Source organism: Cebidichthys violaceus, unplaced genomic scaffold, assembly GCF_023349555.1.
Source record: "Cebidichthys violaceus isolate CVI_PGR_0920_01 unplaced genomic scaffold, fCebVio1.0.p SCAF_16, whole genome shotgun sequence".
In the NCBI taxonomy this organism is placed as follows: Eukaryota; Metazoa; Chordata; class Actinopteri; order Perciformes; family Stichaeidae; genus Cebidichthys; species Cebidichthys violaceus.
The window spans coordinates 1,911,783-1,934,635 of record NW_027176329.1 but is presented as its reverse complement, the minus strand read 5'-3'; the positions used below and the strand labels follow the sequence as shown (position 1 = coordinate 1,934,635).

At 45.0% G+C, this 22,853-nt stretch overlaps 1 protein-coding gene across 1 annotated transcript in view; it reads right to left on the bottom strand.

The window, feature by feature from the left end:
- The window catches only part of si:ch211-186j3.6 (neural-cadherin), a 276,175-nt gene extending 254,425 nt beyond the window's left edge, over positions 1-21,750 (bottom strand). Inside the window, exon 1 of the mRNA XM_068710718.1 lies at positions 20,497-21,750. Coding sequence (XP_068566819.1) covers positions 20,497-21,592 — 1,096 coding nt within the window. The 5' untranslated portion in view covers positions 21,593-21,750. The remainder of the gene's footprint in view (positions 1-20,496) is intronic.
- Between the last annotated feature and the right edge of the window lie 1,103 nt (positions 21,751-22,853).

Genomic DNA, 22,853 nt, shown 5'->3' with positions numbered 1-22,853 from the left:
AAACTGAGGCTATTAACAGCAGCTGCTTTTAAACTCTACTCAGTGTTTTTGTGTTTTTTTTTTGCCTAGTTTCAAGCACATCTAACTGATCAGCCATAGTTTGTACAAGAGTTGGGGCCGACGTTCAACATGAGTGCAAGGTGAAATTTATTGTAAAAGAGCAAGAATAAGCACTTTCTTCCCCAGCAGCAGTCAATAACCCAGAACGCAACGCAGCCAAGTCAGTTTGGTGCTAATAAGCAAATGATAGCGTGCTTTCACAACAGGCTAAAACGATGAGCATTGTAAACACTATGACTGCCAAACATCAGCATGTCAATATTGTAATTGCAAATATATCATCATGCTAATATTAGCATTTAGCCCAAAACCTAAACCGTAAAAGGCTACAGCACAGACTAACAGAACTACTAACAAACATATTTTTTAGTAATTAAATCAAATGATAATAATATAAGTGAATATGTTACGATATGAAATGTCTTCTTTTACTAAAAAAAGTTACATTCCGTTATGATGTGAAATGTTTCACATTATAAGATTAACAGTGTTTTGTCATCTCTCGTATTGTTATAACCTGAAAATTGTCTCGTTATTACAATAAATTTTTCACGTTATAACAACATAAAGAATATGTGTCGTAATAACATGAAAACGTCTTGTAATAACATGAAACAATTTGTTATAACAGCAAACTCTTCAAATTCTAACAATTAAAGTGATCACGTTATAACCTGAGAAACATGAAACATCTTGATAATACAATAAATGTGTCCGCTTTAACGTGATACGGATCCTGTTCTGTCACCAGTGTGCCTCTGTATAGGACCAGACACTCAGCAGAGACAGAGAGCAAGAAAGGGAGACGTGAAGACACAGAGAGAGAGACACAGAGAGAGACACAGAGAGAGAGAGAGAGAGAGAGAGAGAGAGGGAGCGAGAGAGAGAGAGAGAGAAAGAGAGAGAGAGAGAGAGAGAGATGGAGAGAGAGACACAGAGAGAGAGAGCGAGACACAGAGAGAGACAGAAAGAGAGAGACACAGAGAGAGATGGAGAGAAAAAGCGAGAGATGGAGAGACAGACACAGAGGGAGACAGAGAGAGAGAGACACAGAGAGAGACAGAAAGAGAGAGACACAGAGAGAGACGGAAAGAGAGAGACACAGAGAGAGACGGAGAGAGAGACACAGAGAAAGACACAGAGAGAGCGAGAGAGACACAGAGAGAGACACAGAGAGAGCGAGAGAGAGACAGAGAGAGAGACAGAGAAAGCGAGAGAGAGATGGAGAGACAGAAAGAGAGAGATGAGGGGGGTTGGAGCAGAAAATAGGATTCACCAACTCATCTGTTCTTTCATTAAAACATCAATCCTCCACCCATTCCCCACTTCTCTGTCATTGGATACCGTCTAACATACAAACACACACACACACACACACTCACACACACACACACACACACACACACACACACACACACAAACACACAAACACACACACACGCTCACACATGAGAAGTCATTGATGGGCGATAAGCATCTCTGTGATCTCTCAGTCAGTGATATCGATCTACCCCAACTGGCACCCTCTCTCTCTCTCACACACACACACACACACACACACACACACACACACACACACCCACACACGCTGACACACTGATAGGAAGATGGCGATGACAATGACTGAACGGTCTCATCCCGTTGCGGCCGCCGCTGAGAACAACAGGCTGGCAGATAGTTCGGTGACATATGTTTGTGTTGCGTCTGCACGCATGACTGCACGAGTGTGGTGACTTACAGCTCGGGGGGGCTCACCCTGCAAATATAAAGGCAGCTAAAAACACACTGCTTTTCAATGTTCCTCTGCCTGTACGTGAACGTATTACAGCAATTCAAAAGTGCGCCCCCTCTCCGCCGCTCTCTGTCTCTTCCTCTATATTGAACATGACTGTATAGCAGTAATTAAGAGTGTGTTGTGTTACACGCCACTGCTAATCCTGCAGAGCCAACTCAATCCACTGCGTTAGCAGATTACTGCTCACGGCATGGGCTCTTGTTATCGTACTTCTGTGCACGCACGCACGCACGCACGCACACACGCACACACGTGCACGCACGCATGCACGCACACACAAACACACCGCAGGCTCCTGGAAATACACACACAGTGAATTGTTTATGTGCTAAAAGTGGGACTTCACCTTCAGGCATCTTTTTTTTGTGTTTGCAATTAGATTACCCTGACTATGCAATTTAGGAGGACGAGTGTTCCCTACATCTTTTTCGAGTGTGTTCATTGTGTGCGACGCCCTGAGTTTGCGTGTTAACTCTCTCGTTTGTGCCGAGCTGCTTCACAGGCGCCTCTGGCGTCGCACAAGCCCGAGTGTTTGCACTCTTTCATGTCAGAGGCCTCGCTCACATGCGTGTTTGACCCTCGAGACTGTCCTCCCAGGAGAAGAGACAGCGTGAGTCCTTTCAGCGAATACTCAACAATGTCATACGTTTAGGTTTATAGAACAAAGGCCTTTAGTAGCTTTAGAAAGTATAAAAAAGAAAACCCTATGCCAACTCGTTGTTTGGTCAGTGGCCCTCGGCGTCTGATACTAAACACGGGACACCCTTCAGGGGCCTGTGTGGGACGTATCGGGCTCTGCAACTGCTGTGGTATAACGAGTGAGCGGATGGCAGCAGAGGTCAAGCAAACACTCTGCCCCAGGAGACCGCTGGGTCAACATTGACTTAATTTACCGTACTTTTCTTAGGTTAACTTATTAACGCCAGGTCGGCCTATAATAAATACGTTTGGCGCGTAGGGCCACAGACCAAGCGTCGGTATGTGACGAGCTGGGAATGAGAATGTGTTGACATATTTGTATTGGGCATTTACTGAAATGACTAATGCTGTTATTTTTTTTTAAGAAGTAAGATATCAGAAGAAGGTATTTTGGTATGATATTTGGTACAAAAATTCAGGTACTGTATTGACATAAAAATAAAAAATAAATCAAATGAACCCGATCCTAGTTTTTTGATATTTTACACTTTCTTTCTAGTTTTGCCATGACTTTGGGTCGCCATCTGAAATCCATTGTAACCACTGTGAATCCATTCTCCAACAAGCAGCAAGCTCCAAACCTTTCAGACTCCCTTTCAAAGCCAGCCAATGGGGAGTATTTGATTCTCATAAGATAGATTTCGAGTGTAGTAATCCTTGAAGCCAATATTTTGAAATCTCTAAATAGTGCTCAGGCTCCCAACTTGCACCTCTCAGTTATCAGCGCTACATTGTCCATATAACCTTTATGACACTACCTGCCTGGTGTAACACAGGTAATGTGTCAACATTGGTGAGTGTGTGCTGGAGAGGAACGTGCAATACAAACCTGACTTTCTCTGTCACCGTTTTTACAAGGTTATACTTAAAATCCAACATCATTTATTAAGTTTTGGTATGTAGAGTACCAATGGCAGCAACTGAAAGCAGTGGATGTGTGCGGCCTATGCGCTGTGTGGGGTGTTGAAGGTGAAACACCAAAAGAAAGTGCCGCAGGGTGGACGTCAGCTGTAGAAGGTGGGGAACGGCGGCGAGCACACAGACCAGCTTTTATAGCCTGGGAGGCCCAGGTGAGCTTAATCAAGCTAACGACCCTCCAATTTGAGCCAACCGGCTGCTGAGGTTGGCCAGCACAGCCTCCATGACAGCGGGGGGGGGGGGGCCTCACAAGGTGCAGCGTGCTTATCCCCTCTGCTGGGTTAAATACATGTCAATACGTTTGAGAAAAGGTCATGTTCAACGAGCGCATCTTGAGTTTTTGTTTTGCAAACAGACTCTGGCTCTGCAAAGTCTCAGCAGGATTTCACTTATATGGCACCTTTGGGTGGAGGGGGACTAATAAATGTCCTCCACCAGCGCCTGTTGTAACTGGCTGCCCCCGGCCTCCTTCAGCTGTAGTAAACCTTCAGCTAGTTGTGATTTTGTCTGTCTTGAAATCCCTGTGTCTCACCGTAGTAGATTCTATTTTAGTCTGCAAATAAATGTGCAGAATTTCTTTCATGGCATTGTATTTAACATGTATTATTTTAAATACATATATATCTAATAGTGTCGCGATGGTTTGTCAATTTCAAATATTGGGTCCTCACAAAGTTACATAAGAGGTTCAATCCATTGCACTGAGCTGTAGGCCGGCTCGCACTGCTTCAAACGTAAAATTAAAACTGCTCAGAACCGGAGCTGTTGTTACATGTAAATGAACACGCTCGTACTGACCTTCAGTTCGATTGAGTGTAAATACCAAAGGCCGTGTTTTTGTGCCGCAGTGACGTATGTCTCCATGCACAGTCAAACATGGATTATTTAAACCAGCAGGATGACTTATTGTCTATATTTCTATAGGCAGAAGTGCGTATAGAAACATGCAGAAACTGGAATACATTGGCGAGTGGTATTTCAACACTATTATCAGACAAGAACTCATGAAATTAAACGATGCTGCAAAACTCCAAATGACATTCAATGCCAGCGTTTAAAACAACAGTATGTTCAGGGAAAGACTGTGGTTAGAGTTTCGGGATGGACCCCAATATTCGACTATTCGGTTATTCGTTCGTAAGTATGTATCAATTTTGCTTTGATTATTTTAAGTCACGTTTCGTTACGTAGGCAAGAAATGTAGCCTTCTTAACTTTCGTCGCGTGCGTAAAGTTGACTACTTAACAACAGAACAACCGTGGGCTTCTTATTTTAACACAAACCACCATTTCTTCCGAAACGTAACCGAGTAGTTTCCATCTAACGAGCAGAAAATTCAGACGTGCAAAAGTGACGCTTGAGGTACCTCATTTCCTTCTCTTTTTACTTACTTTTCATCAGGGCCCTGTGCCAGTTTGGTTTGTGGGGTTTTGTGATGCCCCACTATATGAAACACTTGAGTGATTCTAAACGAAGAGCCACACAGGATTAGTCGAGGAGCACAGGCACAGATTATCTGCAAAAGGAATTGGAGTGAGTTTGGGAGCTGACATCTCCACAGTCAGTTCTATTCTAGTCCAGAAATGAAACTAAAACCGTGTGCATTTAGTTTTAATGAACAAAAAGGCTCCCACTTTATTATCCAATCGCACTGAACTCGCATGTGATGGAAGCACAAGTCCTTAAAGTGCCTCGTTAGAGTACATGAACCAAATGATGACAGCCAGAGTAATGATCCACGAGTGTTTCTAATCGGTGGGCTGAAAGAAAACATCCGTCGAGGTTTTTTTGATACTCGCTCATTGGCTTCCCTGGCAAGTCCTGTAATCCTTGACACCAAAATGACACTGTGCTGCTCCACCGCCGCTGATAAGACCCTTTCCGCTCAATGTCCTCCCACTTAGGTGCTGCATACCAAAACGGGTGCTGACAAGAAAAATAAAACCCGTGCCAGCAACGCTAAAAGCGGGCCACAGAACGCCGGATGAGCATCGCCTCAGAACTTCCTCCCGAAACTCTCCATCTATTCATCCTGATCCCGCTCTCCCTTCGCACTGACAACTGCGTACAGGAGATGTAGACCTTCAGACCATTATATGTGAACTCCATGACTTACATGCTTGTTGTAGCTACAGAGTAACCTGGTGAGCCTTTGCTCTGTTTCCTTTCCTCTTTGTCCTCGCATCCATTCTGTTTGTCATCACTGTAGCACCGTGAGACGACAGCAGCTCTGACCTTTGTGTCTTTCCCTATTGCTGCTATTGTAGCAGTCAGCTGAATGCGTAAAGATGTAAATGGCGAGCGCTCTTGCATATGCGACGACCGCAGAGGTCTAATTTTACTCGTCCGCGCCGCAGCGCTCTGCCCTCCGTGGAGCTGTTACAAGCTGACGGATGACCCGACAAACAGCGCGGTACATGACGCCGGCTCCACTCGCTGCACTGACAGCTACTGCAGCGCACAGGTAAGGGATCGGCCACTTGTAGGACATTATTGTGTGTGTGTGTGTGTGTGTGTGTGTGTGTGTGTGTGTGAAAGTGAGTGAGAGAGACATAAAGAGCGGCTTCCGATCTTTAATTCTCAACTTGTCTGTCTTTAATCAGATGAACTGACTTCCTCTGCTTCAGACAGGAAATCAATCACGGTGAAGCACACCAATCACTACTCGCTGTTTGGGTGAGCCATGTAATGTTTCCAACCTGTGTGTGTATGTGTGTGTATGTGTGTCAAGTTTCATGTCTAAATAAATGTGTATTTCATAAATGTGACATTTCAAATTCCATGTTCGTTTGAGCTGTTGTGCACCTGCTTGCGTTCTCACTGGCCTGTTTGTTCTCCTGCATGAGCGACGGACGCGACGCTGTGTTCGCCGCTCACTCATGTGTGTGTGTGTGTGTGTGTGTGTGTGTGTGTGTGTGTGTGTGTTTAAGAAAAGCTGTGTGGGAAGGGGGTTAGAATACATATTCAGGCACTGTCTATTGATCTGTTTGACAGTCTCCTCATGCCTTTAACACGCCGCCGGATTACACAATCACTCACATTGATAGCGCGGGAGAGAAAGTGAGAGAGAATGAAATGAGTCTCCCCTGGAAAGAAAAAAAAAAAGAAGTGACGCTGCGAGAATAAGTGAAGAAAAGGTGAATAAAGCAGGCATACATCAACAACCTGGGAAAAATGTAATAGGGTGGAAATAACAGGGAGGGGAAAGGATCACTGAGAGAAAAATGGGAACGCCGTAGGTTTATATAAAAAAGAAAAACACGGTTGTTGTGGACTTTGGGAGGGAGAGATAGCAGTAAGGGATGGAAGAGGGTGTGTGAAACCACAGGGGAGGAGGAGAAGAAAGGGACATTACAGGAAGAAAGGACATTTGGTGGATGAGGAGTGCTTGTGCGCCATTTGATGGTCTCGGAGAACACAGTGGGAGGCGCGTGTGTGTCCGCGACACACGTGCAAACAGACAAGACGGAAAGAAAACACTTCAATCATGTTTTACATGGCGGGGGAGGAACAGAAAAAGAGGAGGAAATGTGCATCTATCTAAAGAAGTAACGAGGAGGAAGCAGAGCAAGGAGGAGCTCTCCTGTGTGCTCAGAGTATTAGAGGAGGAGGTCCGACAGCACACACACACACACACACACACACACACACACACACACACACACACACACACACACACACAGACACACACACACACACACACACACACACAGACACACACACACACACACACACACACACACACACACAGACACACACACACACACACACACACACACACACACACACACTCTTTGATCCCAACAAGCGTGTTACTACTGACCCTCCAACACGCACACTCACAAATACGCTCACGCTCACACACACACACACACACACACACACACGCACACACACACACGTGTGTGCAGACATTAATTGATCCCGCTGCACAGCCAAAGCCGGCAGAAAGATTAGACATGAGGAAGCTGCCCTGTGGCCTTCACCCACACAAATAAATAGGCTACCTCGCATCACAACAACGCTCACTTTAATTGGGTAGCAGCTACAGAGAGGACTTGAGCGTGGCAGACGACCTGGTGTCGGAGGCGTTGAACGAAGAGGCTGTTAATGTGTTACCATTGTACTTCTTTTAATAATGTGGTTTTCTTTGTATACATAATGAGTGAGTGCTCCAGGCTCTCGCCTATATTACCCAAACTATTTCCATAAACGGTGAAGTTCATCACAGGGCCTTTAGTAAGACCCTACGCATGTAAAGAAAAAAATCAGGTGATGCAACTGCCAAAGTCTCTTTTCACGCCCAGTTGGTTTAAAGTAATTATTTTGAACCCTAGAGACATTTTTTTCTCCTGAGCCTGAATTTGTTTGCACAGATGAGAGTCCAGCATGCAGACCCAGACTGCACTGACAGCAGTGCTTTCAAAGCAACCTTGGAGCAATTTGTTCGCAGTGGAATAGGAATCTCGTAACGACGGTGAGAAGAAATGACGCTCTGATTTACTTTGATTACATCCTAAGACCATCTTTGAACAAATTCCCACCATTTAAGGAAAAAGACTGCTGTCATGTGGCTTACTTGATAAATTCGGGCTCACTTGAGGATTCGCTGTGTGCGATGCAGTAAACGGATGATAGGTCTGAACGTTCTCTGGGAAAACAACGGTAACAGAGAGCACCCTCTGCCCTGGACAGGTCACTTTAATTGAACCGGCAGTTTGACCCCAAATCCTAACCGAGGGGAAGTCACAGAACACCATTTTAGAGGCAGATTTTGAAACAGAAACAAAATGCAGCTTTGTTTTCTTTTCTAGTCTGAAAAGCAACGTTTACCTTCAACCAATTGAAGATGAAACTGTCCTCAGCCTGTGCTATTTCTGAAGGACAGATGGTGCCATGTGGTGAAGGCAGAAATATTCAATTGGTAGGTACTTGGATGGCAATACAATAGAATATGTTAACATATACATGCATACGGCTATAATATATTATTAAAATCAATGTATGTATTTGTTCAGTTTTGGTGATAGCGATGAAGCCAATTCGTCATTCTGTATTGTGAACCGTTGACTTTGTCAGCTCTCGTTCCCCGTGGATTTTATTGCTCATTCTCATTGCCAGTCCTGGCAAATACCGCTTGTTCACTGGGAAATAACTCGCTCACACTATGCCTGTAAGATACGACAAAACGAAAACAATCTCTTATCACAATAATGGCAACACCTTGATAACAACATGAGACAGTAATTAATTTTCAGTTGTTTCATTTCCTTTTGATTGTTGTGCTCCGAGTCTGTACTTCCCATGCCGAGGTTTTATCTCGCAATTAAGTAGCGAGCCTGGTACAAATCAACATTTTAAAACATTTTTTATCTCAAGTTATTCTGACTCACATCACATTCTACAGGAGCGATGCTGCGAACAGGAGGATTCCAGTCTGACAAAGACGTCCACTGTGAAAAACAAGTGACTCAACACACAGTGAACTTCCATACAGCGCTGCCCCCCCCTCACCTCTGAATCTTATTCCCCTCTTCAGGTATAAGCATTCATTAATCCACAGACCATGACAGGCTGTGATCTATTGAAATTAATCTCCCAGGTTTTCAAATCACTGAAGTAATACACAGGCCCCTAAGTCTGTACACAAAGGAATACAACCTGCCGGGATCGGGTCGCCCATTTTACACTAGCTTATATTAGCTATCAGCCATATTCCATTACAGCAGCCTGCTATTTCTGCACTCTGTGTTTGTTGAGGGGCTAAAGCTTGCAATGTCTGCCAACAGAGTAATCATAGAAATGACCAGCTTAATGGACATAGACTTCACTCTACAATGATACTACAACAGACTTCTTTCAAACGGAGACGATGAGATGACAGTAACTGGAGGAAAATTCAGGTTGGAGAAAAATTGACAAAAAACAGCAGATAATATGGATTTGGTATCACAGCCAGGCACCTGAAAGCCCCACCTTTATAATAGTGACATTTTAGTGATATGATGAAGGTCACCGTGAAGCAAACACTGCGGCTTGAACCGCACACTAATGTTGAAATATGTTGCTTACAAAATGGCAACACATCTGATGATACTGGTGTTTAAACACATAAACGGTGGGTCGTAACTCAAAGGTGCAGGTCTGGCGTCAGGAGAGCAGAGGTAAAATTGTAAAACAGTCAGAATTCCATTAAAAAGAGGAAGCAAAACGCTAAAAAAGCCAATTTATTGCTCAGAAATTGAAATTGACCTTGGCACAAATTGTTGCTGCCAACTACAATTAATTATTCATGAGGTTTTTTTTTGGAAGATGTAACCATGCAAATTGCCTCGCATTGATTCACACATTAACACTGGTAACCAGTATAACCAGTATCACGGGTATTTCTGTCAAGCTCTGTCTGTTGTCTCAATGAAATGCCAGGAGTTTACAGAATTTGCAGAGTGAATGGATGTGGATGGAATAATGGATGGACAGACAGACAGACAGACAGACAGACAGACAGACAGACAGACAGACAGATAGATAGACAGACAGACAGATAGACAGATAGATAGATAGATAGACAGATAGACAGACAGACAGACAGATATATACAGTAGACAGACAGACAGACAGACAGACAGACAGACAGACAGACAGACAGACAGATAGATAGATAGATAGATAGATAGATAGATAGATAGATAGATAGATAGATAGATAGATAGATAGACAGACAGACAGACAGATATATACAGTAGACAGACAGACAGACAGACAGACAGACAGATAGATAGATAGATAGACAGACAGACAGACAGACAGACAGACAGATAGATTCATCAGATTCACTGGTGTTATATTAGTCTTTCTCACACCTTTCCCATCACTGATCAGTAACAGCTTTTAGTGGTTTGGCTCTTGGTTTGACGCTGCACCCCAGCTGGTTCCTTGGAGAACAGGGCATCAGTGTATAATTCCATGCTGATTGTAGGGACATCATTTAACTAGCTGTAATAACATTTAAATTGGGTGGCAGTGGAGTAGAGGAAGTGAAAAAAGCTGTGTCTGTGCTGATCAAGTCATCTATTAAAATGGAGACCAGTGTTTCCCCTAAGTCTACAGGGTTTTTTTTGGAGGGGGGGGGCACCGACACAAACACTTAAAGGAATCATGGTGTTCATGTGTTTCTTTTGATGACAGCAGTCAATATACCAACTGAACAATTATTTGAACTGTACATTGAACTAAACATCGGAACATTTCTTTTTATGACAATTTTCCACAATCCTGTCATTGCAGTGTATCTTTCTAAGCTTCTGGAAGAAAGTTTCCGGAGCCTCTTGATATTTATTTATTCATTTATGCATGTATGTAGGTATGTAATGTATGTATTTATTTACAATTGGCAATTGGGCTCTTGTCTGTACTTGGACCCGGAGCAGGAGAGCTACTCCGGCTGCTACTTGAACCTTAAATGACTTCTGTTGTGATCTGGCGCTATATAGAAAATATAATTAAACAAAAAAGGGGGGGCGGAGGGTGCCGTTGGGGGGGTGGGGGGGTGCCCCCCTAATATAATGGTGGGGGGGGGGGGGTGCCCCCCTACTATAATGGTAGGGGAAACACAGGAGACATACAGTACCAGCAGTCATCTACAGCTATATGAACATTTCAAAGAAAAGGTTTGGCATTTTGGGAAAGGAGCCAGTTTACTTTCCTGCCAAGAATCAGATGAGAACATCAATAACACTTTCATATCTAGTCCGCTAAATAGGAAGCTACAGCCAGCGGCTGCAGGGCTCAACACTAACTCCTAAAAGTGGTCAGCTTTTGATTGCCGAAACTCAAATATGTTTGCCGTCTTTTGTCACGTTTAGTCACCAGCAATACTCATGCTGGCGTCATAGTGAGGTTTTTAGGAGGTGGTTCAACTGTAGCAGGACAGCACTGAAGGCCCAGGTCTACAATCCTCCGGGTTGTTATTGTGTGTAGGTCACTATCAGCAACTTCAACTTAGTCACCGAGAGGCTAAGCAGGGGAGACCAACCTGCGGACGCGCTGCTTATAAATGATTCACGCCGATCCAGTGGCTGAGTGTTGTAAGTTTATTGGGTGTAAAAATAGTGTATATAAAGCGGTCAACAAAAAATAAGGCTCCCTCTCTCTCACCCCCTCTCCTTCCAGTCCATACACCAGAGCAACATCACTGAACCGCTGATAACCCCATTGTGCCAATCCCCAACACCACGTGACTCGATTACCGGGAGTGTACCGACACAGGCCATACCTGGCTCCTGCATCGTGTATGTTTTGAAAGCTTGTTCACTTTTTTGTGCTCTGTGTGAAAGTACTACAAAAATATACATCTACATGCGAATCAATCGTATAAAAGTATATTTTTTATAAACTAGTCACGATTCTTGTAACCAGATTTGTGAAATCTTTTACTCATGATAGGTGATTATCAGGAATACACGTATTTGTATTGAACCGTTCGGTACTAGGCTTACTTATATTTACAGCCGCGGATATGACACCCTACATGCTTAATGCTGTTCAGCCCCTTTTGTGACAAACTCAGAACACATTTTTTTTTCTGCTGTACCCAGACTTTAAATTGTTCTGTGAAATAAGCATATCTTAAAATGGAAATGCGGGTTCTGTGCATAAAATGTGAAAGGAATCCATTCCCCACTGTGAATCTCTGACACTAATATAAAGGATACCTGTTTCATTTTTCTTCAGCTCTGGTGAAGCTAGTTCCAGAATCATGATAATACGTTGTATATGTTGGAAAGCAGTGTGATGGGCTGACAGTCTCTAATTCACTGACTTTTTTAGCACCATCAGCAGGTGTCCAATACTTTGGCTTTTGACCAAATCCCCCCGTAAATAACCAATGACATTTTCAGAAAATGTGGAAATCTGAGTTATTCTTTAGCATCTTCTAGCAACCTCGATTCCAGTGCTACCCACAGCTGAGGTATTCTTGTTTGACACTTCAACAGCTATGCTTATTATTATTATATTAATATTATAGAATTATTATTCTAACACTAGAAGTAAAATGTGCGCACATTAAAGACAAGAAATATGACAATTATTGAAAAGTGTTCTGTGTACAAGGAGCATAAGCCGAGTGAACACTTTAACAATGTATTATTCTGTTGGGAACATTTCTCTGACAATCTTTTGTCATTAGGTGACTGGTGACCTTTTCAAACTTTAAAAGGTTTCTTTTTTTCACTGAGCAGAAGAAGGTCCTTCAAATTGAAAGCAGTCATTTTAAGAGGTGCTTTTCGAAAGGTGAGAAATCAAAATAACTACCGACGTGCCTTAAGTAGTGGCTCATATCTGACATTAAACTCTGAAAAGCTTTTAAAGTTCCAAGTCAGCATTGATGGAGTGCAGGTCACTGCTGAATCTGGGTCCAAGCCTGTCTCCAACCATTTTCAATATCCAACAAAAGTTGGCAGCCTCTCCCGGTCTCTGCAGTGGGTCTGTGGCACAAAACATCCCTTGACCCCCCCTCCCTTCCTAAGCATGTAGAAGAACCTACAGTGGCCTCAGCTCCGGCTATCTTTGTACATCTGAAGGGCTCGTAGTCGGTTGAAAACACAAGGACTCTTTCAGGTGAATCTACACTGTTGAAGATTATCTTTGTGCCAACAGATCCCACTAAATCCTACACACTGTACCTTTAACAGTTAACACCACCACCAATGTCATGGCTGCTTAATAATACTACGGGTCACTGAGGTATCATTACCAAATCTATTTGAAATATTATGACATTTCATCAAAAAATGTGTTCAAACGTTTTACTTTAACTGCTAATAATTCATGTCAGGAATTACGCTTCACCTCTTCTCACATTTTGAGCTCCAACTGGTCCTTGACCTTCATTCAGCATTAACACTTAAAATAAAACTCTTTTAACCACAACTTTATTTCCCGTAACGTCTTTTAATATCACTACAGGGCTCAACACAAGTCACTGAGCATTTTTCACACAACTGCAATTTTTCTACAGCAAGCATAAATCCAATTTCTTTCTGAAAATATAGCCTTCTTTATGCTGAAAATCCAAAATGCTACATTTCACACCTTTAAATAGCACTTCATCTTAACAAACTCTGTACAGCTGAGCTGTTGAGCTGTCTCATTTACTGCTACCAAAGTAAGAGTAACTGTGTTTTCCATTCCTCTCTGTGCTCACAGCGGATCATACAATAAACTCTCTTGAAGCCACCGAACCAGAGAACTGTGCCAAGGGAAGCCAGAAATTCCACTGCACATTTGACAGTATCTGAAGCTGAGACTTGGGATTTCTACAAAAAGCTGTTGGCAAACCATTGGTGACAGAATTGGAGTCAGTAACCATCAGAGGCGCAAAAAAACTTTCTGTTCTGTCCGTTTAATCTGTGGTGGTGCGCTGCGAACGGCTCTAGAGCGGCTCGGGAAGGTTCGAGGTGAAGCTGGCTCCTTTAGTCAGACGGCAACCTCCGGTTCTGCCGAGCGAAGCCGATGCGGAATTGTCTTAAAACGTGCATTCTCTCTAGTGTCCAGCAGGGGGCGACTCCTCCGGATGCAAGGCTTACTGTGATTAACAGGTCGCTTACCAGAGACGTATACGCCGTCTCTACGTCATTTCTCAGCATTCCAAATACGGTAACTTCCATTCAAACAACAACATGGCGACGGCCATATTGCAAGGTGGGACGGCAAAATTGTCGGACTCGTGGCTTCATAACAACAGTCCACAAACCAATAGGTGACGTCCCGATGACTATGTGCACTTCTTATACACAGTCTGTGGCTTTAGAGCATCCCTCACCCAGACCTCGCCACTCCCCAGGGCCGTCCGCTCGCTGAGCCCCCTGCTCCCCGCAAGACCGCCAACCACGGACCCCTCGTTAACCGTGCTTTGTGGATGGGACTTTTTTGTCGCGTCAGTCATCGTTCATCTCCATACAACCAATGTGTTTATGATTAAATGCTATAAGGGAGAAGTTCTTCATAGAGCTAACCTCTTGCATTCAGATGCTTCCAAAGTAAATGAGTCGTCACGTTAAATACTCATTATTTCAATATTGACAAAAATAATCCTGATTAGGATTTTTTTCCATAATCGAGCAGTCCTAGAAAATGCAAATGAAACAAGCCGCCTAAAAAAAACCCATGCATGTGTCTCAACCACTGCATACAGTGAACCACCACACTGTGTACTCATTGTGCGTGCATAGAGGTTCAGATAAGTGCTATTTACACTCATGAAGGAATAAATGGATGCAGACTATGTTTCATCTCGATGAACAAAAGGCAGGAAACATATGCAGCTAACAGGCTTTCCACACTGCCATCTGTCTGGATATGGAATGGTAATCTGGCAACCCCGAACTCACAATAAACACAATGCTTTATTTTGTGGGTGAATGTGCAGTATTTATGTGTGTTTGAAATGTCAAAAATATTGGATGCAAAAGCATTCCATGTGCATTTACTTTGACTGCAGAGCCTAAAAACAGAGTCCTCTTTGATCATTGGTTCCCCACACGTTTGGTTTGCATGTGTGTTGGTGCTCGGTCTCGTTGTGAGAGGCAGAACTCTGCATGAGATCAAGTAACCGTTGTCTTGATTAATGCCAGCTGTTTCTCTTCATTAACCAAAATCCCATACAAGCTAGAACACTCATGCTCAATCTGGACGTGTGTGTGTGTGTCCACGCATCTAGTCTTTTGAGCAAACTGATGGCTATTTTCAGTTTGTAATTTTTATATCAAGAAAGTGGCACGTCTAACATGTAGACAACAAATAATGTTGGCGCTCAGGCGTCTGAATCATGGTATGATGTTCTCATTTTTGATACACATCCATAAACCCCCATCTGACACATACGTATGTTCCAGAGTAATTAAAGTATGTTTGCAAATTGTTTAGAATTTTCAAATTAAAATGTGCATTTTTATTCTATTATATTTTGTAACGGTTATTTAATTATGTATTAAAAACGAACTTCAATTTGATTTGTACCGTGTGTTGCTTTTAAAATTAGCGCAGTTAACATAACTATTAATAAAATGAATTAATTAAATCAAAATGATTAAAAACTAATTTATAATAATAATCTTGTTTTAATGTTGTCGCTCAATCTTCTGCCAGTTAGTAGTTATAATCAGCTAAATTTAACTGTATCTCAAATGTGCCTAAAAACATGGGTTGCTTGCTAAATGGCTCTATTTAAAGAACACTAACGACATAGGTAAACTGCTCATTTGTTTTGCACCAGTAGCTCTGCAGGCACTGTTTAAGTGTGCAAAGACGACAGCTCTGCTAACATGGCACGAAGGGTTCTCCTCCACATAATAAAAGTGGGAACCCATCTTTAGACTTGGCATGACAGCAACAGGAAATAATTAGAGGAGACAAAAGGGGAAAAAAAAAATAATTGAACCTTTCACTGACGCTGGCAAAGCAGTGATTAATGCAGCAGTCTGCCGGCTGAAGCTGACAGAATGCTGCTATCAGCAGCTTCAAAATACACTTCACTTAACACGCAAAGCATTTGTAAATGACGGGTTACACATCTGTGACTGAAGCTGGGACGTTTCAAATGGCTGTGTGTATATACTGCAGCAGTTTGGACCAAACTGAAGAGGCCTTACTTATAGAGAAATGAAAAAGTTGAATTAGTTTAATCACAGCCGAGTGGCAGATATTTCTTTTAATTTTCTTACAAACTCTCTTTTATATTGACACTGAACAAACGACTCCCTGTAGTGTGAGACTTTTGCTAATACCGCTGATCCCACTGAGAATCAACATCCAAATTCTCGGTGTTTCGAGACGGTCGGGTGGGTGGTCCACATTGCTGCAAACCCATCGCATGTTGACAGTCGCGCCGGGAGCCCCGTCCAACCCCCACAGGAAGAGAGGGCATAGCTGGCATCAAGTCCACGGCGCCCCGGATGCAGGCAAGGTGCGGGCGACGGCTGCCGTAGCTCACGGCAGCTAGCCGCCTTCACCCGAGACCTTTCCAAGTCGACTTACTATGGCCAATCGTGGCTCACAAGGAAGAAATTTGCCCGCCGAGGGCCAGCCAGCACCGGGGAGAGGATCCTCCCACGCCGGGCGGCCGTCTCTGACCCGCCGAGTTGAATTCTGCGGGCCGACTGAGTGGAATCGTGCAGCCCTACCGGGTTTAAACGGTTTCAATACTGAACTGTTCTGGATACCAATATGTTACTTTGAGACACATACACATGATTTCCTTAAAACCCTTTCTTTCACTTGACAAAAGAGACCAAATCCCGTTGAGGTTGCAGATCTCAACTTCACAGTTCTTGATACAGTGTCATATTATAGTCTGCACCGAAAGAAGTTGAGGTTGGATAGTCAAACTTGGCTCTATGTCGCAGGGTCATCGGGGTTTGGTGGACCAATAAGACTTAAACCGTAAGAGAATACTGGACTCCCATGTGGAAAGAGTCCAGTGAAGAGACCTGTCACTCCGTACGAGACACCAACAGTCAATTGGTTTGGCATAAACTCTTTTATTATTGTATTTGTTGATATGCCATAAAGGCTGCTAGAACATGTGACTGTGAGAGTGTGCACAGAAGAAGTGCATTATAATCATTTCCTAAAAAGGACCACAATAGCCTCTTGTCCACTTGAAAAGATGAAACCGTAGAAGGCTGTTTCAGCTTAAGCGAGAAATGAGAAGAAAAGCAATGAAAGAAAACATCGGGTTGAATTTTCCAAAAAGGGAAGAGCTCTGAAGAAGGACAATAGACATGCGTGTGCCTGACCCAATGAATCATTTAACTAATTAACCAAATTAATAATTCCATTAATCATTATGCCAACGGGAGTCACTGCAGTCAAAGAACGGTGTCAGATTGGCTGCTTTAAGAGGGGAGGAGGAGCCTCTGGGGGAAATTAATGGAGCGCTCACTTGGTGCTCCTTTAGGTGTTGGCACGTCATTAAACGACTTGTGAAAATGAAAGGTTTGGGATATCAGAGGCTAGATGTGCGCCAAGACACACGGGTTGATGATAGGACAATGAAAAAAAGAGCACTCCTGTTAGAAATGAAGAGCAGCTGCGCATTTAAAAGAAACCCTGACATGTATTAGTATTCGTTCCCCGGACTCCAACCCCAACCTTCACCCTCACAGACCAACTCTTTGCTTTGAAATGTAAATGTTTACCATGTGGGGTTGGGCGTCTTGGCCCAAAAATGGCAAGATGAGTACCCACAATGTCAGAAATACAACCACACACACGCACTTCTCCTGTGGTGTGGGCCACAAACCCATACCAACACACAGTGATCTTAGATCCTGATAGGCAAGGCTTCCAGCCTCACACACACACACACACACACACACACACACACACACACACACAGACACACACACACACACACACATGTCCCTCGAAGAATCATGTCAGAAGCTCACTGTCTCTCTCTCTCTCGCTCTGTTAAACTGCGCCTCCACTCAAACTAAATCCCTGGAGTGAGAGTGAAGAGGGAGCGAGAAAGTAAGAGAGCAAGAGGGGGTGTGGGGGGGGACAGAGAGAATGAGATGGGATTACAGGGATAATGCGAGCAGATGGAGGGAGGTCGAGGCTCCGGCAGGCTCTCCACTCCAAACGGATTAAAAGACTTGAACAGAGCCACCGACAACCCGACGGACGCTGCCGTCATCAACGCCGTCCCCCCCCCCCATCGGCCGCCACTAAGCCCGGAAATGAAAACTTGCTGCCTTTCAGCGTCACGCAGTGAACAGTCGGGTCATGGAAATGTATTTCAATCCACTGCCCCCCCCCCCCCCCCCCCCTCCAATGAAACACATCCATTTAGGAAACTTTTAGGCTGACCGTCCTCTTTAAACGTCTTACGCACACTGTCAGAGCACAACGCACCACAGTTGTTGAGGTGTAGATGCAGCCATTGAAGATTCAATCGTCCAAAAACTGAATTTCGCTCCATCGGCAACAATGTGTCTCTAATCTTCAGATACATTAAGCCATTTTACATCGTTGTAAATAACATATAACTTCTCCGCGTTGTATCTGGTTGGATTTAACTGGATTACACGTTCAAATTCACTTTTCACGCACTAAACTTTTGTTTCAGAAGAACACAGACGACACTCCTCTCATATACAGCCTTCACATCTTTTTAAAATCGACAGCGAAACCTCGGTTTGTTTTTATGGTCCTTCCTTCGCCAATATCCCGACAATTTATTCGAGAACGTTATTATTCGAGGCTGTCTCCCACGTGTTTGATTCCTGTTAATTTGCAGGAGGAATATAACAACGCAGTCCGTCAGAAAGAGGGGAAACCGGTTTAACTTTTGACAGGGTGTAGGGAAAAAACACACCCCCTCCACTAATGCATTTCATCGGCTGGTGAAACTTGCTTGAAATTGAATAATAAGAAAAAAAAGTTTGGAGACCTGCCGACAAAGAAAAGAAATCTTGGGTATCTTCGGATGCCAAGAAGTCTCAGCTGAGTCCCTCCTTTACATCAGACAGCGGCTAACTGTTAGCTACCGGTGGTCTACGAAGGACCTCTCAGGGGAATAACACAACACTGCAACACTAAAGTGCCACCTTCCACACTCACAACCTAAAGTCCGTCCATCACTATGAATGTGTCCAAGAAGGGAAATGATTGTGACAAATAGCCAACACTGTTACAGGGAGTGTGACCTGGTATTGTGTGCCAGGAGCAGCCTCAGCTTCTTTCAGGATATAGTTCACATTACCCAGACCAATAGATCACATTGATCAGGTCACTCCTCCAGTCAAAAGCTGTTAGCCGGTCTTAATGGAACACGCTGCGCAACTTGTTCTTCCAGTCAAGCCACGCAGACAGACAGATGGGTACATAGATATATAGATCACACAGCAAATGCAAACTCATTCATATTGTTTTCTTTGCACACTGTATTTTAGTTCCCGCCGCTCAGTGTCACAGTCAATTAGCCCGGCGTTTCATCCCCTCACATATCCATTTATTAATGTGAATCTGGCTGCATGTTGACTCCCCCTCTCCTGCTTTTATCCGCAGGTGATAATTAACCTGTTGGTTCGGCGGCAGGCAGCCCCCCCCCCCCAGCACCGAGCACATGAATCGTCATCAGCACTGACTGCTGCCACTCAGTTTAACCTCTTCTGTAAACACCAGGCACTCTGAGCACCGCTCAGCCTGATCGTTCGCCAGGATGGAGCGCGTGGTTGTGAGACCCCAGTGGAGAATACTGACGTTGCAAGGTACCTCGGTGGTTCAGCACACACACACACACACACACACACACACACACACACACACACACACACACACACACACACACACACACACACACACTTCCCACAGCAACAGGATTCCTGGATTTCTCGCACCCCAAAGACACTTCACCTCCGAGAACCTGACACCAACCCTGACATCGGGATGCTGCGCACAGTGGCGCCCCACTGACCCTGCTGCGTAATGGTCATGTTTCAATTACAATGCCCAGTAGGCCCAATGTATAAGTATATAAGGAACACCTATATGGGGTTACTTTCTCCTCTTTATCACCAAACTGTATCTTGTCCAGTGGACTTTGGAACCCGGTGGAAAAAAGTTCTAGGGAACACACTCGCTTTGTATCATATCACAATATCAGCAGAACTGATGCGAATCAAGTTTGGGCTCTTTTGTAAAGGCACTCCGCCTTTCCGTGCGTATTTACGCACACAATACAACGCATTGTTAGATAGATTATGTTTGTGTGTTGCTCCACGAGCCTCGCGGGGAGACAAGAAAATGCGCACACAATACCGTCATACTGTCTCTCACTCTTTCTCACTCACACTCACACACACACACACACACACACACACACGCACACACGCACACACACACACACACACACACACACACACACACACACACGCACACACGCACACACGCACACACACACACACACACACAGACACGCGCGAAACGCACAGACGTGCGTTCGGTCTTTCGCTCACCTCTTTTATCCTGAACTTTGACGGTGATCTCCACCAGAGGCTCGGTCTCCCGGTCCAGCCTCCGCGATATGACTATATCCCCGCTGTCCCGGCTCAAGCTGACCGGGGAGCTCTCCACGTCGGGCTCCATCAGCTCAAACGCTGCCGACTGAAACCTCACCGGGCCCAGGTTCATCACCACCGAACCGATCCCCGCATCCTCGGACACGTTGATGAAAACGGGGCTATCCGATTCCAGCACTGACCTGGACCTTCTCGCTGGCACTTTAATTTGAGATTTAGGTTTCCGTTTGTCCGGTTGGGGGGTCGGCACCATGGGCCACTGCCGAGGATTGATCTCAACTGCTACGCTCTGGCTCGTGCGAGGCGGCCAACCGCGGTCCCGGGCAAACACTTTAAACTTAATCGGCTCACCCAGACCGAGGATGGAGTCCACCAGGAGAATTTCTCCGGTTTTGGGCACCGCATAGAAACTCCCGTTTTTGGGCAAGGCGAAGTAGATGAGCTCCGCGTTCTTGCCGCTGTCGTCGTCCCGCGCGGTGACCGAGTAGATCGCCGTGCGGAGCGCAGTGGCATCATCCAGGCTCAGTTTCACATCGGCACCGGGGAAGGTGGGCTGGTGGTCGTTGGTGTCCAGGACGTCCACCTTGATGGACGCCACCTCCGCGACAACCGGAGACTCCTCGTCCACTTCACGGGAGAGTCCTGCGCATTCCCCGCAACACAAACCGAGACTCAGCACGTATTCAGCCCGCTCCTCCCGGTCCAGAACCCCAGAAGTCTTCAACAAAACATGCCCCCTTTTGTGGTGCGCAAAAACGCGAAAATTGTCGCTCCCGTCCCCCAGGAGTTTGAAGTGCGCCGCAAATTCCTCGGTACGGCACAGCCTCTGCGAGTTGAGCCGCTTTAACGGGACGCTCAGTCCGTTGACCCGGGAGCCCGGAGACGAGTTCTCAAATACATGCCCGTGAAAGAACGGCACCTGCTCCGCGGTCCAGTTCCCGTGTGCGCACGAAACCAAAAAAGGTAGAAACGCGACCCAAATCATGGCTGGATATCTCATCGGCTCCGCTGCACTAAAGCGCTCGTGCCACATCGACACCCATGGGTGCGCTCGTTCCTCGGGGGGTATTTCTCTTCTTTGCCTTTACGATGCGAAACTTCCATTAAACTGGAACGCAGGTATTTTGTCGTCACCATACTTCATCTCGACGCAGGATAACTTTGTCTCTGTGTGTTTGTTTTGTGCGTCCTTCTCCTCTCGCGCTCTCTCCCCTGTCTGCTGCCTCACCAGCAGCGCTGTCTGTCTGTGCGCGTCCCAGGAAAAAAAAAAGCAGCTCCTTACAGCTCGAGTGCGCGCTTACCTCCGTTCGCTTCCTCGCTCTCTTTTTACGTGCGTTGTTTCCGACCGATATATCCGTCTTGCGTTTGAGTTGCTGCAAACTGCGCGCGGCTAAACGCCGGCTCTCTTTAGAGATGGTTCAGACCTCTTCTTATAAGGAAATGGGGCTTCTTTGCCACTCAGATGTCCGGGTGAGACGCGGTCCGTCGGGGACGTCGCATGGAACCGACTGTTTTACGCATGCATTGCCAAAAGAATCGAGCGCAATGCATCGACAACAAAGTGATGCAGCGACAACGGAGACGAACTTCTCAGCAGAGGAGCTGCGAGTCAAATCAACTCGGACGCGCGCACAAACACCCCCACGGCCACGGCCAACGGAGCGCAAATGTGTCCGCGTGTGCGTGCGCGTGTCTGTTTGTACTGCATGTGTCAGGAGGAGGGGTGATCCTCGGGGGGGGGGGCAACCCGACCTCCCTTCTCTCCCGGTGATCAATGTCCAGTCTTGCACGTCCAGATCCATCACTCCTCTTTCCAATAACACGTCAGTCCATTGGATTAAAATAATGTAAAAATCGATCATTTTAAAACGCCTCCAGGGGGGCAAAGAGAAAATGAAGGCTTTAGCTGCAGGCAAGGACTCCAGAGCTGTCTTTAAGTCAGTGGAGAGGCTATTTGAAGGTGTTCATCACCCGCTGTTTTTTTATGGAGCTTTTGCTCTCCAGGGGTCTGTGCACGTTGAACACAGGTCCAAGAAGGAATTAATTGAATACAACAGATATTCACTTTCATATAACAGTTTCCACTTGTATATCATATCTGCTCCCCACATAGATACAGTTCAATAGAGTGGTGCCCCGGAAGTTAGCATCGCAGCGGTTCTCTCAACAAAAAAGCCAATAGGATTGTTTTTCCTATTGTTTAGATCAGCAAGATAATCTTCACAAAAAGGATCACCGTTTTATGACTGTGAAAGCGGAAATACATCGCCAGAAGTGTTAAAGCCAACGTTAGG